The sequence below is a fragment of the Monodon monoceros genome, unplaced genomic scaffold (assembly GCF_005190385.1).
Source record: "Monodon monoceros isolate NGI ecotype Baffin Bay Population unplaced genomic scaffold, NGI_Narwhal_1 Super_Scaffold_16, whole genome shotgun sequence".
Taxonomy (NCBI): Eukaryota; Metazoa; Chordata; class Mammalia; order Artiodactyla; family Monodontidae; genus Monodon; species Monodon monoceros.
This window is the reverse complement of record NW_021703772.1, coordinates 47775102-47799698: the sequence shown is the minus strand read 5'-3', so window position 1 is coordinate 47799698 and position 24597 is coordinate 47775102. Positions and strand designations below refer to the sequence as shown.

Below are 24597 nucleotides of genomic sequence, written 5' to 3'. Positions count from 1 at the left end.
TGCAAGGGGGGTGGGGGGGGCGGGGCATGTAGAAAGCCAGGCCTCTGGCCCTAGAATGGGCTGCACAGTCACTCTTTTTTGTTTGTTTTCTGCATGGAACCAAACCTTCTCGGAGGCCAGGAGAAATTAGCCAGCTGGCACGCCAGCAAGGCTTTATACATTTTGATTCTGGGTTGGTTTGACTGAGGGCTGTAGTGTTCAGAGAGAAAAGATATTTCGACCTTGGCGCGCTGGGACCAGGCCCCTAGTACCGATTTCCCCAGCTCTGAGGCGCCCAGGCCTCCGGCGCAAGGGACCGGCCCTCGCGGAGGGCACTGCTGTTGCGGCGCCCGCACATTCGGAGCCTGTGACGCCGCGAGGGTGGGCAGCCGGCACTCGGGGTACCGGCCATTCCGGCCCGGTGGGGACTGAGGGACAACGACGGGAAAGGGGTGCGAGGGGAAGCGAGAGGGGAGGGCGGCAGAGGCGCAGAGGGGCCCAGGCCGGCTATGGAGTTGTACCTCAGCGCCTGCTCCAAGGCTGCCAACGTCGCCGCTACCAAGACGGCCGCCAGCGGCCTGGCCGCGGACAGCCAGCAGTGCGGAAACGTGAGTGTCAGTGAAGACCGGTCGTCCTTGTCCTCTACCAGGCCTCAGGCCTGGTGGGCGCGGTGGTGGGGCGGTGCCGCAGACGGTCACGTGCGATCCGTGTGGACCGTAACCGTCCAGCTTCTGGCGCCCTCGTGCGGCACGGCAGGTGGCAGGGCTTGGGCGGCACTGGCCGCAACTGGCCGTGGTGCGGTGGGAGGGAGCTGGTAACCCGGAAGCGGAGGTCTTTCCGGCTGTCTGGCAGGGCTGGACCTTTCTGTTCCTTAGGTTGGAGTAACAGTAGGTTGGCCTAAACTAACATACCTAAAGGAAAGACAAAACTCTCCAATTGTACCTGACAGGTCGCGCACAAAACCCACTTTCCGGGGGTCGGAGCGGCTCAACTACTGGATCTGCCTCTTGGGGTGAAGCTGCCTGTGATCCCAGGAAGCAACCCTTTATACTATACCACGAAATTAAGTGAAAAGGTAAAGTGATGTTTAATTGGCTTACGTTGGTTTCTTTATCCTTTTCGACTGCTGTTAAATTCAGGCGCTAGCTACATCAGGCGAAGTGCATTGAGGGAATTTGCACTAATGTTCCGTACCTATTCTATCCTAAGGTATTGTTTAGGATGCGTACCAAGCAACTTCATCTAGTATGATTTGGACAGAATCATGGGCTAGAAAGTTTAGATTCTTAGTTCTGTCTTAATATGATTCCATAAATTAACTTTATAATAACACTTCACTTATACCTATTTATTGAGATTTAATTCACTTAGAAATATGTTTGGTCGAAAGGTGGAAGGTTATCTGTACTGGCTGGCATTTAATTATATGTTATGATTTTAACCAATAGTAACTTGGACAGAATTCTCATTACAGAACACCTCTCTTTGTTTTGAGCTGAATTCTGTTTCACACACGAAGTGTGAAAAAAAGTAGAGTTGAAATGAATTAAAGTGTTTAGTCCTTTAACCTGACTTTAGGAAAACAAGGCTCTGTCTCCCTGAGGAGACTCCATGATTTGCCCCAGCCTCCCCATCCAGTCTTTTCTCCAGTGCACAGCCTCTGCTTTTTCTAGTTGAGGTCTTTTATACCTACTCACACAGACCATGTTAATACTTCTGTGACTTTGTTCACCTTGCCTCCCAAACCTGGCATACCCTTTGCTCTTCTCCCCAACTATGAATTTGGGCCATCTTTCAAGATTCCTTCTCAACCATTACAGCCCCCCAATTAGCTTATATTTCCTTATAATTTGCATTGCCCTTGGTTTGTATAATTTTACTCAACACTATAATTTTATAATTTAAATCTTACTGGGTTATAGTGTATACTGCCCTCAAACTCTTTCATGTTTTTAGTCCTCAGTGTGACCCCCTCTCTCAAACCTCCCCATTCCTTGATTCAGTACTTAACACTAAAGGAGGTTCAATACATTCTTTTTGAGCAGTTGCTTTGATCCGTATGGCAAAAAATTCTACAAGGAAGAATTCTGAGTTACCCCCTTACTCATCTAGTATTTATGATGTCATCAGAAATGAGTAGGGGCCCTTCATATTTGATACTTGCCTAATAAACATGATTTCTTAAAGTAAATTTTGTTTATGGAAAATACATAACTTCCCTTTTTAAAAGCCTCTTCTACTAGAATACAGCAAGTTAACTAAAAACATGCCAACCTCACACAATTTGACTAAGTCATATACACACAAACCAGCTTTCCTAAAGCATGCTTGAAACCTATATCACTCCTTTTTATTATGTAAACTTAGCCCTGTCTTCTGTCTGCTTCCTCAAATATTGTTTGCTATATTACCATTTTCTCTGTCAAATAATAATTCACTTGTCAACTACTTTTTAAAAAGATGTTCTCTGTTCTTTATTACATTCATTTTCCCCCAGACTCTTCATTTAATCATAATTAGGCCCAATTTCCCTGAAGACTGACTTTGTACTGAAAGAAAAAGAAGGATATCAATCTCCTCAATGAAGTAGTGCTTTATATTTACACTTTTAGTTGTTTCTTTCCAATTATTTTAATTGACAACAGATGGGTTACCCTGACACTAATAAATGGGTTTGTATTGGGTTGCCCAAAAAGTTCACTCAGGTTTCTCGGTAAGATGTTACTGAAAAACCCGAACGAACTTTTTGGGCAACCCAGTATGAAAGGTGTTTGTTTACAGGTCAGTAGTCCAGGGCTGGTTTTGAGAAACATAGGCCATCAAAGCTAAAATTCAACATCTAAAAGAAGTTGACAGCTAAACATCAACATCTAAAAGAAACAATCCACTCCTTGACTCATGATTTTTGACTATTTCCCTTACAGGAAAGATATGAACTTTTTATCTGGTCTCACTGAATTTAAGACATTGCCCTATAGAATTCCCTTTTTTTTTTTTCTTGCCTTCTCAGGGAAGCTTTGGTAATTAGGGAATTCTACTTTACAACTTAGACCGCTTGGAAGAGATTAAAGTCTGGTATTAAGCAAGTGGTCAGAAACTTACCAGGAAGCTTTTAAATGGATAAGGAACACTAGCATCCTATCAGGTTCCCCAGTCTCCCCTTTTGTCCACATAAGAAGAATCCTCATACTTACCTTGAGGGAGTTTTTTTAGGGTCCCAACCCAGGCTCCTTAGTGTTCAGAATCTGACTGAGGTGGCTACCGCCAGACAGAACACAGACCGAGCACAAATTGGTACCTCCAGACAGTCCTGGATTGATGCACAATGTGTGGGGTCATATAAATTGAATTAGATGCCTGCAGACAGGGCATGTGCTCTCAGGTTTGCCACATCTCCCACACGTTCCAACTGCCTTTCACTTGAGGCAATTCCTGCTTTGACATCACTTTAGACTAAAATTTCTGTTGTTCTGGCCAAGAAAACCTAAAGGAAAGCACAAAGATAGGATGCAAAGACAACATTCGGATGACTTCCACACCTGCTTCCATCCTCTACTTTTTCCCTTTCAGAGGTTCTCCCATTACCCATTATCACCATCCTGCTATTGAAAAATTTTTGAAAAATGGACTAAGTACTCACATCCCCCCCAAAATTTTAAACCCCCTCACTTTGTAATGTTTTAACTTAAAGATGAGATTAAATAATTCATCTGCTTCCTCTAAAGTAACAGATATAGCATTATGACTATTAGCTGATATTTTCCTTCTTTTATATGTTAATGACTACTTCATAAGGTTGTATTTGGTCTTTACACATATGGAGAAACCTCAATCCCTATCAATATCCTTTATAATTGGTTCTTCAATATGTTGAACTGTATAATATAGACCTTGAATTTTTTCCTGACTGTAGTGCTCAGAAATCATTGGGTTTCTTGTATTAGATAAGAACTGAAAATACAGTAACTCTTTAATTCATCATCTTTAACATCTGAGTTTTACTTCTATTTTTTGTCAGAGTTGTTTCAATGAATTTTTGTGAAAGATTTTCTGTTTTCCTTCATTTTCAGATTATTGAGATATAATCATGATAATTGATATTATCCCTTTATCCTTCTAATGCAGTGCCTTGATCTGGAAGAGGGAGGAGGAAAAGGGAGAATCTTAGTATTAGTTTTATACATTAAAAACAAATTTTATCCTATTCCCTTTCTTTTCCTTTCCTCCTCCATTTTCTAGCTTTGGGTCAGGAGCTGATGGAGATTGGGGTGGGGGGGTGGATTAATTGAGTGAGGGTGGATTTTTAGAATAATTCAGGTCAGTGAAGAAAAGAGGTAGGGATAAGAAATTAACATTGCCCATTCCAAATTCTTCTATTGCTGGTTTTTCCCCACTTCACATTCTTCTTGCATACTTTATTTTCAGTGAACAATCTGGTATTTTAATAGGTTGATATTAAAAGTAAAATTCATTAATTGTATGTTTAAATCCATGTTTGCAGCTTTTCCAACCTTCTTATGGTTTTAACCTGACTGATCCTTATTGTCGACTTTTGGAAAACCAATATAAAAGTCTCCATGATCCACATTTAAGAGCCTACCATAAGCGTAAAGACATCTTGAGGAGATTAAAGAAAGGTGGCTACATCACCAGCAATAATAAAGTGAGTTGAAGATAATTTCTTTTAATCATTGAAAACCTCCAAGACTTGGTATAAGCTTGCTTCTGTACCTCACTGGGTGACCTGTATCACCTTTAACTTGGTCATAAGAGATACTTAATGGAAAAGTCCATAAATTATTCAGTATTTGGATCAAAGGAAGTCAGACAGCAGTTGTTTTCTAAGTGAAACTACTTCCTCATTTACCTTTTTTCTTTGTTATATCAAAAGATGATTACCAAATAATTTGAGGATATACAAATAATTTTCCCAACTGTATCATAGTCCTCTTTCTCTGTCTCTGATGGCATGTATGCTTGTCAAGGATTATGTCCCATATACTTTTTAAAAACTTTAGACAAAATAAGAATCTAGCAAAATCAGCCTGATAGAGTCCTGATAGACTCTATTCTTATTGGGGTTGAACATTTTACGTTGGTATTTTTTAATAGCTCCAATTGTGTGTACTCAGTTCCTTATCATGGCATAAGTCATATTAATAAAGTAATGTTACTTGGATAGCAGTTTCCTGTTGATTAACAATTTTAGAGAGATATTACTTACAAAATTGTTAGCAATTTATTACTCGATATCAAAATGTTATTTTTGCTCTGGAAAGTAATTGCTTTGATTTTAAAATATTTGTATTTATATATTTTTGTTATTCTTGTTTTGTGTGTTTTTTTTTTTTAGATTGTATGTACCTTGAGGGAATTGAATAAGTACAGGCAATATCTTACCAGTTTAAAATTAGACTTTGAAAGAAACTATATAAGAGAACAAGTAAGTTAAATACTTAAATTTGCTTTTTTTACATAGAGTTTGGAGGAAAGGTTTGTATACAAAGTATTTTCTTATAATATTTTACTTTGAATTTTGATAATTTTTCCAAGTAAAAATTTAGAGCAGTAGTAAATAATATTTTGAGGTTCCTATTTTGTGCCAAGAGAAGGAAAGGGACCAAGTCATCTATTAATATGCCAGTGGTAGCTGACAAAATTTAGTAATTAAATTGCTACTCAGATGTGTCCCTTCTACGTGAGCTGGGACCAATGGGAAGGGTCCATTGTAGTAGCAAGATTCTTAAGCTGGAAACCAAAACAGCTTAAGTAACAGGAGAGGAACAGTATGAATAGTTACAATATCCTAAAGGTGACTCAAAGAACATGTACACTGTATGTTTGTACCCACACACATGTAGCTGTGTTCATACAGTAAAAAATGTCCTTAAAGGTGAACTGGAATGATTGGTATAGAGTGAGTGGGTAAAGTTAGTGACTTCCTTTCACATTTTCACTCAAAGTTCATGTGAGAGTGTGTGCACATGTGTGCCTGCATGAGTGAATTCAGGCGTTAGAGTCAAGAGAGTTGGGTAAAAATGAGAAAGGTGCTCATATATGTACTTTTACAAGTTTATGTTCTAAGGTCAAGAGAGTTGTATAGAAATGAGGATGACTCCCCAGTACTTTTAAGTGTTCTATATTTCCCCCCATTTCCTCCTCTGTGCCTACAGTTTCTCCTCCGCTTCTTCCATTTTTTAAAATTTCTTCAGAATGGGTAGAAAAATAAGCTGAAATATTTATCTTTTATTTTCAGAGAGAGAAATCTTTACTTTGGTTCAGTTGTCCATGTCTGCAGTGGATTCAAAATAGATTTAAATGCAGTTAGGGACTTCCCTGGCAGTCCAGTGGTTAAGACTTCACCTTCCAATGCAGGGGGTGTGGGTTCAATCCCTGGTCCGGGAGCTAGGATCCCACATGCCTCAGGGCCAAAAAGCTAAAAACATAAAACAAAAACAATGTTGTAACAAATTCAGTAAAGACTTTAAAAATGGTCCACATCAAAAAAATCTTTAAAAAAAAAAGATTTAAATACAGTTAAACAATATTAGTTATTTACAAAGTATGGGAATTTTACTAAACGCTAAATATGAAAAGACATATCAAACGACAGTTTCCTGGGAAATGTTTAAAAAAATTTATATATACATATATACACACATATACATATATATGATACACACTTTTTCTTAATAGAAAATGCTTGCAAAACAAGTAAGTAAACTACAGGAAGAGAATCAAATACCTGGACGTTCTGATGTTGCACAGTTCCAAAATTGGTTGTTACAGGAGGGCACCCCATCTATTAAGGACCAGGAACGATTAATAAGGCACAGGTGAGATTGAAGTTAATGCATATTTTATGTATATAATGTGGACCCAAATAAGTTGGAAAATACTACAAATAATTGAAGGTAGGAAATTTTTTAAAGTACTGGATGCTATTTAACTCCACTCTTTCAGTATGGAGAGGAAGGGAGATCAAGAAGTACAGGAATTGGAAACTTGGGTGCCAAGGCTAAAGATGAGTTTCTACTAGAGAAGATAGAGTTTCTGGGAGTTCAAGAGGTAATCCAATCTGATAACTGAAGAATTAATCAAATCCAAAATCCTTCCTATAGTAGGAGATGGTGGGAAAGTATCTTTAGCACATGCCTCTAATAATAGTTTTTTATGGGTCTTCTTTAAGCTCTGACAGCATTAAGTTTGAGGAAATTAATGCACAGTCAATAAAGGAGTTTGGTATAACTTTAATACTAATATAAACATGCATTATCTCAAAAAAAAAACCCGCAAGCTCTTTAGATATTATCTACTTACATTCAATCATTACCTTTCCATGGTCAAGACCATTTCTTACTATAGTTCTTTCCTCCTCCTCCATTAAGGTGAGAAATTAAGCTGCCTTACCTGATTTTATGTTCCATGGTAGTTCCATAATACAGATTGACATACCAGAGACCCAGACTATAGATGGAAGATTTGTTCAAGGCCTTATAAATTACAAGGGGGCTCAACACACATCTTTCTAAGGAAATTCAAATCTGAATTTTTCTAGATTTGAAGTCAGTGTTTCAGTTATTTCAGTCTTCTTTGCAAACTCATATTCCTAAGCTTATTGTGAATATGTACTGTACAAAATGTTTTTAATCAGTCTGCTCCACATTTTATCATTGTCTTGGCCATAACAACAGATTCTTATATATATAGTAGGGAGATCTGTATAATGAATAAAATATGGTGAGTTCATGGGTCAGGCTGGCTTAAAGTCCATGAACAGAGCTGATAGAAAAACAGTAAAATTCCTGTAGCTCAAGAAATAAAAAGCAAGAAAGGAGGTAGTTTGGGAATATTAAAGCAGATGATGCCATAATAAGGAAAACTCCCAATTCACCTTCACTTACATTTGCATTTTTACTTAGATATTTGGATATGATAAGTAGGGAATTAGAACATCTTGAGCGCACAGCAGAAGAGCAACGCCTAATACGGATGGATAGAGAAGAAAGACAACAGCGAGAACACACAAGAAGAAAACATGGTCTTCGTAGGAAAATTGAAGAGGTGAGAGACAACAAATTTAAAATATTGAGAGAAAAATTGTGTACAGTTATTTCATTTGTAAATAATTTGAGCTGTCCATCATACTTCTTGAAGTCATTTCAAGTCTAAGCATTTTACCCACATTGATCTTTGTTCACAGCTATGATATGCATGTTGTTACATAAAATGAGGATGACACCACAAACTACATATATGAGCTAATATCTGCTCTTAAAGTGATGATGGTGAAAGTTACTAGATACTGTTTAACTCTCCTATAGCCCTCAGTGTGGAGAGGCAAAAATTTTAAATTTAGCTTTAGTTAAAAATAACCATCCCTGCATTCCTAATAGGAGTGCAGTGAAGGAAGCGCATTCTAAAGCCAATGTATGACTTCAGTTACGCTTGACCTGATTTCTGTTAGGCTCTTGACTTGTTCTAACTTGCTTGTTGGTTTATTGTGAATACATACTGAATACAGTAACATCGTGCTCTTTAGGAATGGAAGACAAAAGAGATGTTACTTCTAACAAGGATCGGAGAAGATGTTAAAAGAGAAGCTAGGATAGAGGAACAACGGCGTAAAAACAGAGAAGAGAGTGACAGGAAGGTAGGGTGAGCTTTAACCTCTAATTGGGGCTGTTTGAGGACAAACTTTTGATAGTTTTGATTTTTGAATGTAGTTCACTTTGTGAGACGATAGAATAGTTACCCCAAATGATTTGTATTACACAGAACTGAAAGTTATAAAAATTTTTGCTATATTTTGGTCATATTGCAACTATAATATAAAACGTACTTCTCTGTTTTTTGATATAACTACTTTTGACTTTATCTCACACCATAAACTACACTTGTAATTCCTATAGAAAACAATGACATAACTGATTGTTTTTCTTAGAATCAGAATTTCTTGGAGAAAGTTCTCAATTTTTCCCCACCAGTTAATTTTTTTAGAGTAACTGTTTTGAACCTTAAATAATATGTAATATTTTATGATTCAGAGTATAAATCAGTATAAAGAGAAAGAAAATTCATTTGTAATCCCAGCACCACCCTATTTATTGGTATACACACAACTGCATACACATACATTGCATAATATTTCTATGAATATTTATATATTGCAATAAATACATGTTATTGTTCCTTATAGGCTGTTTTGTAGACTGCTTTTTCATTTAACAAAATAACATTGACAACTCTTCATGTCAATAAGTATTAACCTAAAATAATCTAATCTAAATGATTATTTTAGGTAGTATGTTGTTGAGAAACCTATATTGTAAGTGTAAGATTTACATAATTTGTTTATACTGCTATCTACTGCTATATAATTTTTTAAATATTGGAAATTGAAATATGTTGGTAATCTTTTATTCTACCCTTCATACATGTACCTTTAAGTATTATCAGGGACTCATTACCCATAATATGGCAAGCTCAGCTTATTCTAATTTACTATAATTATTATTTTCTAGTATTTAATTTTTCACCACTTTTTTATTGTAGTATAGTTGATTTACAACATTGTTAGTTTTCAGGTGTACAGCAAAGTGATTCAGTTATACATGTACATATATTCATTCTTTTTTAGATTCTTTTCTCATATAGGTTATCACAGAATATTGAGTAGAGTACCCTGTGCTATACAGTAGGTCCCTGTTGGTTATCTATCCTATATATAGTAGTGTGTGTGTATTCATCCCAAGCTTCTCATTTATCCCTTCCCCCACCACGTTTCCCCTTTGGTTACCCATAAGTTTGTGTTCGATATCTGTAGGTCTGTTTCTGTTTTGTAAATAAGTTCATTTGTTTCTTATTTTTTTAAATTAGATTCCACGTATGAGTTATATCTCATGATATTTGTCTTTCTCTTTCTGACTTCACTTAGTATGATAATCTCTAGGTCCATCCATGTTGCTGCAAATAGCATTATTTCATTTTTTATGGCAGAGTAATATTCTATTGTATATATGTACCACATCTTCTTTATCCATTCCTCTGTCGATGGATGTTTAGGTTGCTTCCCTGTTTTGTCTACTGTAAATAGTGCTGCAGTGCACACTGGGGTGCATGTATTCTTTTAGATTATAGTTTTCTCTGGATATGTGGCCAGGAGGGGGATTGCTGGATCATATTGGATTGCTGGATCAAAAATAGAATCATAGGTCTATTTTTAGTTTTTTAAGGAACCTCCATACTGTTCTCCATAGTGGTTGTACCAGTTTACACTCCCACCAACAGTGTAGGAGGGTTCCCTTTTCTCCACACCCTCTCCAGCATTTATTGTTTGTAGACTTTTTGTTGGCCATTCTGACCAGTGTGAGGTCATATCTCATTGTAGTTTTGATTTGCATTTCTCTGATAATTAGTGATGTTGAGCATCTTTTCATGTCCTTTTTGCCATATGTATGTCTTCTTTGGAGAAATGTCTATTTAGATCTTCTGCCTATTTTTTGATTGGGTTGTTTCTTTGTTTTGACATAGAACTGAATGAACTGTTTGTATATTTTGGAGGTTAATCCCTTGTCAGTCACTTCATCTGCAAATATTTTCTCCCATTATGAGGTTTGTCTCTTCATTTTATTTATGGTTTCCTTTGCTGTGCAGAAGCGTTTAATTAGGTCCCATTTGTTTATTTTTGTTTTTATTTTCATTATTCTAGGAGGTGGATCAAAAAGATATTGCTGCAATTTATGTCAAAGAGTGTTCTGCCTATGATTTCCCGTAAGAGTTTTATAATGTACAAACTTACATTTAGGTCTTTGATACATTTTGAGTTTATTTTTGTGTATCATGTTAGAGAGTGTTCTAATTTCACTCTTTTACGTGTAGCAACAACGTGCCCTAGGTTTCCTCTTAATTTTTGCATGATTACATTTGCTTTTCAAGGAGTCTTGGCCAATTTTAGTGACATCTAGTGCAGTGGATCAAATTATGGCACTGGGAGTGTCCATTAAACATGACCACTGATGGTAGGCATGGTAACACCACAGGCTACCTGAGGCATCTTAATGGCAGAGCTATTTGAATTATTGATATTTCCAATGCAGCTATTCTAAATTGTCTTTTTTTAATCATGTTTTAATATGAGAGGTTTTCAATTCATTTGTATATTTTTCTTAATATATTTATTTTTTTGCTTCAATATTTGATATCTATTTTTACTCCAATTTATGTGCTTAAGTTACAGGGTTGTCAAAAACTTTAAAGAGATCTGTCTTAGCTTCTTTGTCAAAAATCATTTGTATTAGTCTAAATTTACTCCTTTTCTGCTCTTTGCCCTATTTGTCTATTATACTGCTTTGATTATTATACCTTTAATAGTTGTTTAAATCAGTAATGTTAGCCTTCCAAGTTTGTTTTTCTATTTTGAAGTTGTTTTGGTTAATCTAAGCCCTTTACATTTCTGTATAAATTTTAAAATCATCTTGTCAATTTCTGCCAAGAAATTTTGCTGAGATTTTGATTGGAATTGTATTGACTCTGTAGGTCAGTTTGGGCAGAATTGATCTTCTGATAATACTGGGTCTTCCAACTCATGAACCAAATACCTCTCTCCATTTATTCAGGTTTTTCTTAATTTTTCTTCTTGTGTACTCATGTAATTTGAAGTATACAGCTCTTACACATCTTTTGCTAGATTCATCCTTATGTATTTCATGATTTATGCTATTGTAATTTGTATTTTTAATTTCAAATTCCAATTGAGGTTAGGATATAGAAAAACAATTTTTAATATTCATTTCGTATCTTGTATTGATAAAAACGCTTTTTAGTTCTAGTTGTTTTATTCTATGTACCAATCGATATTCTACATGAATAATCATGTTGCTAGAAATAAAAGTAGTTTAACTTCTCACTGAACATGGATGCCTTCTTATTTTCTTTTCTTGCCTGACTGCACTGACTAGAACCTCCAGTATTATGTAGAATAGAAGCAATTATAATGGATATTATTATCAAATTTTTTTTGTCCTATCTTGCCTCTCTACAGACATAATAGGCTGCTTGACACTACCAGGCTTCACTGATATGTTTTTCATTTTGTAATTTTTAAATTGAAATATAGTCAGTGTACAATATTATGTTAGTTTCAGGTGTATTACATAATGATTTGACATTTGCATACATTATAAAATGATCACCACAATAAGTCTAGTAATCCTCTATCCTTATACAAAGTTATTATGATATTATTGACCATATTCCCTATGCTATATATTTTGTCCTTGTGATTCATTTATTATATAACTTGAGGTGTGCACCTCTTAATCCCCTACATCTATTTCACCCACTTTCCACCCCCTCCCTTCTGGAAACCACCTGTTTCTTCTCTGTATCTGAATCTGTTTTATTTTGTTGTTGTTGTTCATTTTAGTTTTTAGATGCTACACATGATATGCAGTATTTGTCTTACTCTGACTTATTTCACTTAGCTATAATATCCTCTAGTTCATCCACATTGTCACAAATGGCAAGATTTCATTTTTAATGGCTGAGTAATATTCCATTGTGTGTGTGACCACATCTTCTTTATCCATTTGGCTATGGATGGACACTTCGGTTGCTTCCATATCTTGGCTACCGTTAATAATGCTGCAGTGAACACTGGGGTGCAGGTATCTTTTGTATTAGTGTTAGTATTTCCTTTGGTTAAATACCCAGAAGTGAAATTCCTGGGTCATATGGTAGCTCTATTTTTAATTTTTTGAGGAGTTTCCATACTGTTTTCCGTAGTGGCTGCTACCATCTAATAATTTACAATCCTATCAACAGTGCCTTGAGGGTTGCCTTTTCTCCACATCCTCACCATTTGTTATTAGCTGTCTTTTTAATGATAGCCGTTCTGGCAGGGGTGAGGTGGTAACTCATTGTGATTTTGATTTGCATTTCCCTGAAGATTAGTCATGTTGAGCAAGTCCTCTGACCATTTTTAAGTTGGCTTGTTTTTTTTGTTTGTTTGGTTTTTTTTTTGATGAGTCGTAAGATTCCATTGTGTATTTTGGATATTAACCCTTTATTGGGTGTATTGTTTGCAAATATCTTCTCCTATTCAGTAAGCTGCCTTTTGTTTTGCCAATAGTCTACATGTCCGAAAACGTTTTAGTTTGTTGGAATCCCATTTGTTTATTTTTGCTTTTGTTTTTCTTGCCTGAGGAGACAGATCAAAGTAATAATAATAATGCTAACATCGATGTCAAAGAGCATACTACCTGTTTTCCCCTAGGAGTTTATTGGTTTGGGGTCTTACATTTAAGTCTTTAATCCAATTTTGAATTTGTTTTTGTATATGGTATGAGAAAGTAAATTAGTTTGATCCTTTCCCTGTAGCTGTCCAGTTTTCCCAGCACCATTAATTGAAGAAGCTGTCTTTTCCCTGTTGTATATTCATGCCTCCTTTATTGTAGATTAATTGACCATGTATGTGTGGGTTTATTTCTGGGCTCTCTTCTGTTCCAGTGATATATGTGTCTGCTTTGGTGCCAGCTCCATACTGCTTTGAACTGTAGCTCTGTAGTATACTTTGAAATCAGGGACCATGATTTTGGTCATCTTTCTCAAGATTGTTTTGGTTCTTCAGGGTCTTTTCTGTTTTCATACCAATTTTAGAATTATTTGTTCTAGTTCTAAAAAATGCCATTGGTTAGGGTTAGGGATTACATTGAATCTGTATATTGCCTTGGGTAATATGGTCATTTTAACAATATTAATTCTTCCAATTCATGAGCACAGTATATCCTCCCATTTGTCTTCAGTTTATTTCATTAATGTCTTATAGTTTTCAAGTATTAAGTCTCTTACCTCCTTTGTTAGAGTTATTCTTAGGTATTGTATTCTTTTTGATGAAACTGTAAATGTGATTCTTAATTTCTCTTTCTGATAGCTCATTGTTAGTGTGTAGAAACAGGACAGATTTCTGTATATTAATTTTGTATCCTGCAACTTTACTGAATTCATTTACTAGTTCTAATAACTTTGGGGGGCATCTCTAGGATTTTCTATATATAGTATCATGCCATCTGCAAACAGACAGTTTTACATCTTCCTTTTCAATTTGGATGCATTTTATTACTTTTCTTGTCTGATTGCCATGGCTAGGACTTCCAATACTACATTCAAGGAAAGTGGTGAGATGGGGCATCCTTGCCTTATTCCTGATCTTAGAGGAAATGCTTTCAGTTTTTCACCATTGAGTGTGATGTTGACTGTAGGTTTGTCACAAAGGGTCTTTATTATGTTGAGGTCTGCTTCCTCTGTACCCGCTTTATGGAGGGTTTTTGTTTTTATCATAACTGGATGTTGAATTTTGTCAAAACTTTATTCTGCATCTGTGGAGAAAGTCATATGATTTTTCTTCAGACTGTTAATGTGGTGTATCACATAGATTGATTTGCAGATATTGAACCATTCTTATATCCCTGTGATAAATCCCACTTGATTGTGGTGTGTGATCCTTATAATGTATTGTCAATTTCTGACTTCTAATATTTTGTTGAGGATTTTTACATCTTAGGTTCACCAGTGATAATGCCTGTAATTTCCCTTTTCTGTTGTGTCTTTGTCTTGTTTCAGTATCAGGGTGATGCTGGTCTCCTAGAATGAGTTTAGAAGACCCTTCCTTCCTCTTTGATATTTTGGAATAGTTTGAGAAGAATAGGTGTTAACTCATCTTTAAATATTGGTAGAACTCACCAGTGAAGCCCTTAGGTCCTGCTGGTTAAACTTCATTACTGGTAATTGGTTTGTTCATATTTTCCTCCCAATTCAGTCTTGGGAGATTGTACATTTCTGGGAATGTATATTTCTTCTAGGCTGTATATTTTATTGGCATATAATTGTTCATAATAATCTCTTATCCTTTGTATTTCTGTGATGTTGGTTTAACTTCTTCTTTTTCATTTCTGATTTATTTGGGCCCTCTCTTTCTTGATGAGTCTGGCTAAAGGTTTATCAATTCTGTTTATCTTTTCAAAGAACCAGCTCTTAGTTTCATTGATATTTTCCACCTTTTTATTTTTAGTCTTTATTCCATTTATTCTGCTCTGATCGTTATGACTTCTTTCCTTCTACTAACTCTGAGTTTTGTATGTTCTTCTCTTTCTAATTCTGTTAGGTGTGGGTTAGGTTCTTTATTTGAGAATTTTCTTGTTTCCTGAGGTAAGCTTGTATTGTTATAAACTTCCTTCTTAGAACTGCTTTTGCTGTGTCCCATAGATTTTGGATCATTGTGTTTCTATTTTCTTTTGTTTCCAGGTATGTTTAGTTTGATTTCTTCAGTGACCCATTGGTTGGTTAGTAGCATGTTGTCTAGCCTCTACGTATTTGTGTTTTTTGCAGGTTTTTTCTTGTGGTGATTTCATTGTGGTCAGAAAAGATGCTTGATATGATTTCAATCTTCTTAAACTTATTTAGATTTGTTTTGTGGCCTAACATGTGATTGATCTATGCTGGAGAATGTCCCACATGTACTTGAAAAGAATGTGTATTCTGCTGCTTTTTGATGGAATGTTATATGTATATATAAAATCCATTGGGTCTAATGTGTTATTTAAGGCTAGTGTTTCCTTATTGATTTTCTGTCTGGATGATCTATCTATTGATGTAAGTGGAGTGTTATTGTCCCCTACTATTATTGTGTTACTGTCAATTTCTCCCTTTATGTTTGTTAGCATTTACTTTGTGTATTTAGGTGCTTCTATGTTGGATACATAGATATTTACAATTGTTATATCTTCCTGGATCAATCCTTTTATCATTATGTAATATCCTTCCTTGTTTCTTGTCGCAGTCTTTGTTTTAAAGTCTATTTTGTCTGATAAAAGTACTGCTACCCCAGATTTTGTATGGAGTACTTTTTTCATCCCCTTAACTTTCAGTTTGTGTGTCTTTAGATCTGAAGTGAGTCACTTGTAAGCAGCATATATATGGGTCTTGTTTTTGTATTCATTCAGCCACTCTGTCATTTGATTGGAACATTTAGTCCATTTACATTTAAAGCAGTTATTGATAGGTATGTACTTAATGCCATTTTGTTCATTGATTTGTGGTTGTTTTGTCCTTTAATCTTTTGCTCTCTTCCATTGTGACTTGATGAGTATCTTTAACATTATGCTTGGATTTGTTCCTCTTTTTTGTGTGTTTTATTATATATTTTCGGTTTGTGGTTACTGGGAGGTTCTTGTGTAAAAACCCATATATATATATGATTATTTTAGTTGATTATCTCTTAGACTCAAATGTATTCTAGCAACCCTACATTTTTACTCTCCCCTCCACTTTTAATGTTTTGATATATTTTACATCTTTTTGTTTTATGTATCCCTTAACTACTTATAGTGGATATAGATGATTTTACTACTTTTGTCTTTTAACTTTCCTACTAACTGTATAAGTGGTTGATCCACTGCCTTTATTGTATGCTTGCCTTTACCAATGAGATTTTTCCTTTTGTGTTTTTCATATTTCTAGTTGTGCTATTTTCTGCTTAGAGAGGTCCCTTTCACATTTCTTGTAAAGCCAGTTTAGTAGTGCTGAACTCTTAGCTTTTGCTTATCTACAAAACTTAAGAGCTGTCCTTCAAATGTGAATGATAGCCTTGCCAGGTATTCTTGGTTATAGTTTTCCCTTTCACACTTTGAATATATTGTGCCACTCTTTTCTGGTCTGCAAAATTTCTGCTGACAAGTTAGCTCAGAGTCTTACGTGAGTCACCTTGTACGTAACTAGTTGCTTTTCTCCTGCTGCTTTTATGATTCTTTAATTTTTGCCATTTTAATTATAATGTGTCTTGGTGTGGATCTCTTTGGGTTGATCTTGATTGGGTTTCTTTGTGCTTCCTGGACCTGAATGTCTATTTTCTCTCCCAAGTTAGACAAGTTTTCATCTATTTCTTCAAATAAGTTATCAGTCCCTTTCCCTCTCTCTTCTCCTTCTGGGACCACTGTAATGCAAATGATAGTGTGGTTGATGTCCAGAGATGTCTTAAACTCTCCTTATTTTGTTGAACTCTTTTTTCTGTTCAGCTTGGGTGATTACAACTACTCTGTCTTCCGGTTCACCAATCTGTTCCTCTGTATCAGCTAATCTGTTGATTCCTTCTAGTGTATTTTTTATTTTAGTTATTGTATTATTCAGTCTGTTTGATTCTTCTTTATGTTTTCTAACTCTTGTTGAACTTCTCACTGTTCATCCATCTTCTTCTGTGTTCCTTGAGTGTGTTTATGACCATTACCTTGAACTCAGTTTTATCAGGTAGATTGTTTATCTCCACTTTATTTAGTTCTTTTTCTGAAGTTTTGTTTTTGTTTGGAACATATTGCTCTCTCTCCTCATTTTGCCTAATTCTTTGTGTTTATTTCTGTGTATTAGATAGATTAGTTACATTTCCCAATCTTGAAGAAGTGTCCTTATATAAGTACCATCCTATGACGCCCAGCAGCACACTCCCCTCTGGTCATGAGAGCTCTATGCTCTAGGAGTGTCCCCTATGGGGGCTGCATGGGCTCTTCTCTTCTGCAGTTGCAGGGCTGACTACTTTGGTGCGCTGGTAGGCAGGGCTGGCCCCTGGTCTGGTTGGCTACCAGGCCATGCCTAATGTGATGGCTGCCTGCCCACTGATGGACATAGCTGGGTCCTGGTACAACTGGTTACAAGGCCCAGGGAGTCCCATGTCTCATGCCAGCCAACTGGTGGGCAAAGCATGTCCTGGTGAGGCTGGCTATGGGGCCTGTGGTGGCTGGGTTAGGAACTAGTCACCTGTTGGGAGATGGTGGGTCACAGTGAGGCTGGTTGTATGGCCCAGGTGGATCCCAGGACTGGTGCCAGCTCCCTGGTGAGAAGATCATCCCCCAGTGCTAATAAGCTAGAGGGAGGATTCCAAAATGGCACTTGCCAGCACTGGTGTCTTCATAGTAGAACAAGTCTCCCAAAATGGCTACCACCAGCATCTCCATCCCCAAAGGGAATGCCAGCTGCCTCCTATCTCTCCAGGAGCCTCTCCAAGATGAACAAGTTGGTCTGACCCAGGCTTCTTTCAACTTACTGCCTCTGTACTGGGACTTAGAACATGTGAGATTTACATGTGCCCTTTAAGAACAGAGTCACTATTTCCTACAGCCCTCTGGTTCTCCCATACACAAGCCCTGCTGACCTTCAAAGCCAGATGTTCTTGAGGTTCGTCTTCTTGGTGCAGGACCCCCTGGCTGGGGAGCCTGATGTTGAGCTTGGACCTCTTTCTCCTTGGGAAGAACCTCTGCAATTGTGATTATCCTCTTGTGGGTCACCTACCCCAAGGTGTGGCTCTTGACTATACCTCACCTCTTCCTCTCCTACCCATCTCATTGTGGTTACTTCTTTATAGCTTTAGTTGTGGAAAATCTTTTCTGCTAGTCTTCATGTCATTCTCACAGTTGCCCTGCAGATAGTTTTAATTTCGGTGTGCCCATGGAAGGAGGTGAGCTCAGGGTCTTCCTACTCTGCCATCTTGGCCACAGCCTCTCATTTTGTAATTTTCTTTTTCTCTCAGTGTTTCTTTTTAGATGGTTTCTTTTTCTGAACATGTATTAATTAATCTCTTTCCCTGCAATATCTACTCTGCCATTAATGCATCCATTGCATTACTCATCTCACACATTAAAAAAAAATTGATTTGGGCCCTTTTTATATCTTCTGTGTCTCTTGTTTACCTTGTAAATATATGGAGTATATTTATGTTATCTGTTTTTTTTTAATTCAAGTATAGTTAATTTACAAGTCGTGTTAGGTTCAAGTGTGCAACAGTGATTCAGTTGTACATATATAAGTATATCTAGATAGATGCTTTTTCTGATTCTTTTCCATTATAGGTTATTACAAGATACTGCATATAGTTCCCTGTGCTATAGATCAAGTCCTTGTTGTTTACCTATTTTATATATAATAGTGTGTATATGTTAATCCCAAACTCCTAATTTATCTCTCCACCCACTCCCTGCTATCCCCTTTGGTAACCATAAGTTTGTTTTCTATGTCTGTTGAGTCTATTGCTGCTTTGTAAATAAGTTCATTTGTATCACTTTTTTAGATTCCACATATAAGTGATATGATATTTGTCTTTCTCTGACTTACTTCACTTATGTGATGATCTCTAGGTCCATCCATGTTGCTGCAAATGGCATTATGTAATTCTTTTTTATGGCTGAGTAATATTCCATTGTATGTGTATATATGTATATATATATATGTATGTATATATATATATACCACATCTTGTTTATCCATTCCTATGTTGATGGACATTTAGGTTGCTTCCATGTCCTGACTGTTGTAAATAGTGCTGCAGTGAGCATTGGGGTGCATGTATCTTTTCAAATTAGAGTTTTCTCCAGATATATGCCCAGAAGTAGGATTGTGACATCATATGATAACTCTATTTTTAGTTTTTCAATTTTAATGTTATCTTTAATTCTAACAGCTGTATCATTTCTGGATCATTTTTGATTGATTACTCACTTTATGGGTCATATTTCTGTGCTTCTTTATATGCTTGGTATTCTTTGATTAGATGCCAGATATCGTGAACTTTATATTGTGTGTGCTGAATATTTTCAGCTTTTTATAAATATTCCTTAGCTTTTGTTCTTGAATGTAGATAGGTAGTTTATTTGGAAATGGTTTGATTTTTATAGGTCTTGCTTTTTAATAGTTGTTAGATGGGGCCAGAACCATGTTTAATCTGGGACTAGTTATTCCCCACTACTGAGGCAACATTTTAGTACTCTACCCAGTGCCCTACGACTTACAAAATTTTTCTGGGGTGGCTGGTGAGAATAGGCATCATAGGTAGGTGCCAAGTACTGTTTTCTTGAATCTTTTGGGATGATCCTGTCTTTGGTCTTGGATTGTCTCCTCACATACACATAGTGATCCATTCCATTGCTGACTACTTTAGGAAATTCTCTGAAGATTTCTGGGTGATTTCTTCTGTGCAGCTATCTCTTTTCTGGCACATCCAGTAACAATATTAGTCCAGAGATTTACAGAGAGAAGTCAAATTTCATGTATGATATTATGTTTACCTATAATATAATATATATAATTATGTACTATTATAATATATATTATATTATTGTTATTATATATAATTATATATATTATTATATTATATATTATATATATAACAATATATTATTATAATATATAATTATATATAATATATAATATAATAGGCCTGAGTGACTCTTGGTTAAGGAACCCTCCAACTGAAGATGATTTGAAATTGCCTAAACTCACCAGGAGAGCAATGCATTGAGATGCTATCTGATCTGAAACTAGACACCCTGAAGGTGTGCAGTGAGATAAATTGCATCTAAGGGTTAAATATATTCTTCATGTTTGACCATGTGTGGAAATTTACCCCTTACTACCCTCCCAAATTTGTACTCTGAATAACTTTACAAGCCATAAGGCTTGCTCATTTCCAACATACTATCACATTTTAAATATTTATTTGTATTTCTAAACAGCAAGTTGATGTTAACCAATATACTTCTTTAATATTTTAGAAACAAGCCCTTCTAGAGAAAAAAATGGCTTATCATTTACAAAAAATGCAAGGAAGTGGCATTAAAAGAGAAGATATGAGGAAAAATACAATTGATTACAGAGAACAAGATGGACCACATTATGAATGTGAGAACATTAAGGGCTGATGTAGCTATGTAGAAAGTGCTTGTCTGTGTATTTATGTAAAATATCCTTTTACAAAACTCTGTTTGCTCACGTTTGCTACCTGCTTTGTGCCAGCGAAGGGTTCTAGGCATTTCCCTATAATAGTTCAAGTTGAAAAGTAGACATACATGTAAAAATTAAAATAACCTTATCAAGTGGTTCAGCAGACAGGCTTGCCTATATTGCAGTTCTAACCAACTTCCCTATACTTAATGTATTTTTTGCTACTGAAACCTTAAAAATTTGTAAGATAATTGCTATCACATACCAACATGGTGTTCTACTATTTTGCCAGCCATAAAGAATAGACAGTACCAGAAAAGAACACAGGGAAGAAGGAAAGGAGGAGGTAGAGAAAGATAGAAAGGAACAAAGAAAGGAAAAAAAGGGAAGAAATGAAAGTTTAAAGGAAGAACATCAAGTCATTACTTTGTTATGCCCAGTATCTACCAGCTTCCTTTTATTTTTAACATTTTAAGACTATAGTAGGATTTATTAAATTAATTAATGATATTAAAATTTCATGGCCAGAATACAAAAATGTAGACTTGTTTTAATTATCTGTGACTAAATGTATCAGGAAAGGAGATAATAATCTTCCATGAGTTATCATCATAGCATCCGATCAATCCTATCTCTGTCCCATCAGTCCTGTTTCTATGTGAGAGCCTCCCTTTGTCACTTAAGTATATTACTAACTAGTCTCCATTGGCTCTTTTTTTTTACCTACCTCAGATCCATTTTTTACACCGCTACATAATTACACGTAAAACTCTGTTCTAGTTTTTTTCTCCTGGCCTCAAAACTTAAAGATCCCCATTACCTCTTAAATGAAGCTCAGACTTTTTAGACAACCATTCATCACCACCTAGGGTCAAACCCAAACCTAACTTTATTTCACATTACCTCCTTGAATAAGGCAGATATGATCTAGGGGTGATATGCTTAGGCTCTAGAGCCAAACTGCTGAAGTCGAAGTCCTGCTTTACCATTGTCTAGCCATGTAAATAGCTTGAACAAAATTATTTAACCTCTTTGAATCACAGTTGCATCATCTGAGAAGAAAATACTCCTAAATCCCATAAAGAGCCCAAGAGTTCTAGCACATAGTAAGCATTCAATTAATTTCATTGTCTAATCAAACGAGACTGCTGACCGTTCCTAAAACACAAGTGAACTTTTATACTTCTGTGCCTCTCTTTATCCAAGTTTCTAGCCTGGAATGACATGCTCACTGTCCATCTCTGTAACTCCTACAATTCTTTAAGCTCCACTGTAAGTGACACTACAAAAAGTCTTTCTTGATAACTGTAATTTGAAGATACCTGTCCTTCGAATCACTTATAGTACTTTGTATTATTCTTAATACATGTATTCCATACTTCCCACTGTCTTAATTACCTATTATATTGTAACTCCCACCTTTCTGTTTCACAGAGCACCTAGTATTGTATGTATATATGTATATCTTTGTGTGTGTGTTTGTATACATGCATGCTTACTGAATGGACTAATTCAGCCTATTCAGCTCATTGAGATAATGATAGCAATTTCATCCTTCAAAAAAGAAATCACTTTAGAAACTATATACATCCCTGCATCAACAACCATTAATTTTCTCATTTAATAGGAAAAGAGTTTCAAGAAGACATTTTTAAACACTTGTTGCCTCAAATCCCTTTTTTTGAAGAAGTGGGATATAAATTAATTTATTTTATCAAGGTGACAAATGAAATTGAATTATTCCTCTATAGTAATGTTGTCATCTTCCACCAAGTAGATAGCTTCCAGAGGGACAGAGAGAATAAGAGAGGACAGGAACATTGGGTGAACCTGCTCCAATGAGAAGACAGATCACTCTCACATTTGACAGCCTTAATGAAAACCCACTGAGCGCACATGCTGTGAGGATCCTTTGCCCTCCTAAATGGTTAGAAACGGGAACTATAATTTCCTTTATCACAAAAGAGGAATATGTATATGGTTGCTTATGCTAGGCTGTGAGGTACATTCAAGAGTTGCAATTGTCACTGTGGGCTTGTGGGTCTCCAGCCAGTAGCTATATTGGTATCCATCTCTACAAAGATGAAATGGCGTGTTACAGTTGAGCCAGGTATAGCTTTTCTCTCTGTCAGAGGAAAATTCTGTCCTTCTATCTTTTAACTTGAAGGGATAATATTTGAAGAGTAATCGTTTTTCGCATTCCTCCATCTTCTCCAATACCTCCCCACAATCCTAAATAGAAATTAGCATATAGGCTCACTTCCTGTTGGGCATGAAAAGAGAGCCTGTCTTGGGTAATTCTGTCATCATCATTATTAAAAATAAATGTTTTGTTGCATTTCTTTAAGCTTATTCTCCAAAGAAGAAAAAGAAGAGTAATGATGACATAAAGATAGTTTATCCTGTTGGTGACCAGAAAGCAAATAAAGGAGCATATGGTAATTTAATATTGTGATAAGAAATATTAAATAGTATTTTTGGGAAAGACTGAATTTGGATGGCCTTTTTTGCTTAAGTTCAGATAATTCCTCTGTTCTTTGTTGTCAAATGACAGATTTAGAGTGATGCTTACAAACAATGATATAACCTCTATTGCTTTCAGAATTTCATCTCAAGTTACAGATTTAGTGTTCTAAACTTATCATTTTAGGCAAATTAAATGGTCTATTGCTGCTGAATGAAAAATACATGAATGTAACAAATTGCAAGATAATTTTTATATTGCTCGAAATGATTTTTAAAAACTCTGAAACGCAAGAGGGAGGGGGTATGGGGATATATGTATACGTATAGCTGACTCACTTTGTTATACAGCAGCAACTAACCCAACAATGTAAAGCAATTATACTCCAATAAAGATGTTAAAAAAAAAGAAAAAAACTCTGAAGTGAGTCAGAAATTAAGTTTATGTACATTCACTCAACCCACTGTGGACCCCAGTGAAATATCACTTTCTTTATTTATATCATTCTATGTTACTTCATGTTGTCCATTAGAGCTCATTGGATTAGACCAGAACCCAAACAACAGCATAAATATCCTCCAAATAATATACTATCAAAAGTATAAGACTGTTAGAAATTGAGCAATATGAATTCTTCTCCCATATTAAATTTCCAGGGAAAAATTAAAGTATAAAAATTAAATCCCTTTGTCTTTATCAGTTAAATTCTAAAGAAAAAGTTTAAAATCTTTTCTTCCCTGACTGTGTAATTTGATTAGTCTCATAAAGTCTCTGGGATAAGATAGGGTTAGCTGAGGCTGTCTTCCACTCAGGACTACTGAGGTTTACTTAATTCAGCTGTAAGCTTTAAAGACCAAAGATTTTTGAAGTCCAAAGATTTTTTGGTCCCATTTTTAAAGTCCAAAGATTTTTTTAATAAAATATCAGAGAGTTACTTACAACACATATAATTATGACAACACAAGCCACATATCTACTAAATGTAGACAATAAAACTAAATTCTCAGTCTCTAAAGCAGTTATCTCATGCAGAATGGTCTTCTAAAAGTCTAGTGTTGAATGCAGGCCAGACTGGTCTTACTGATGTCAAAAAAATCTCAGTGTTATTGGAGGAAAGAATGATAGATGGAAAATATGATTTTCAGCCTCACTAAGGTACCACTCTATCTGTGACAGTTGTCCAGGTATCAAAACTATAAATTTAATTAAGCATAGCTGGGAGACAAAGATGAATTCTAAAACTATATTAATACATATCTGGGGGGGAGAGGATCTATTTCTACCCTCTAAGAGATTAGCAAGTGAATCATTCTTGTTTTGTGTGAATTTTAGAAATGTACAGTAGTGATATCACAATTCATTATATATTAAAAGTGCCCCTCTTTCCCATTCAC

General features: G+C 35.8%; 1 protein-coding gene across 1 annotated transcript in view; it reads left to right on the top strand.

Annotated features, from left to right (window-relative positions):
* Window positions 1-488: 488 nt before the first annotated feature.
* Window positions 489-24597, top strand: part of FSIP2 (fibrous sheath interacting protein 2) — a 121063-nt gene continuing 96954 nt past the window's right edge. Inside the window, exons 1-9 of the mRNA XM_029224602.1 lie at window positions 489-587; window positions 929-1054; window positions 4481-4642; window positions 5333-5422; window positions 6676-6815; window positions 7902-8043; window positions 8522-8632; window positions 20571-20697; window positions 23088-23177. Of these exons, the coding sequence (XP_029080435.1) occupies window positions 489-587; window positions 929-1054; window positions 4481-4642; window positions 5333-5422; window positions 6676-6815; window positions 7902-8043; window positions 8522-8632; window positions 20571-20697; window positions 23088-23177 (1087 nt within the window). The remainder of the gene's footprint in view (window positions 588-928; window positions 1055-4480; window positions 4643-5332; window positions 5423-6675; window positions 6816-7901; window positions 8044-8521; window positions 8633-20570; window positions 20698-23087; window positions 23178-24597) is intronic.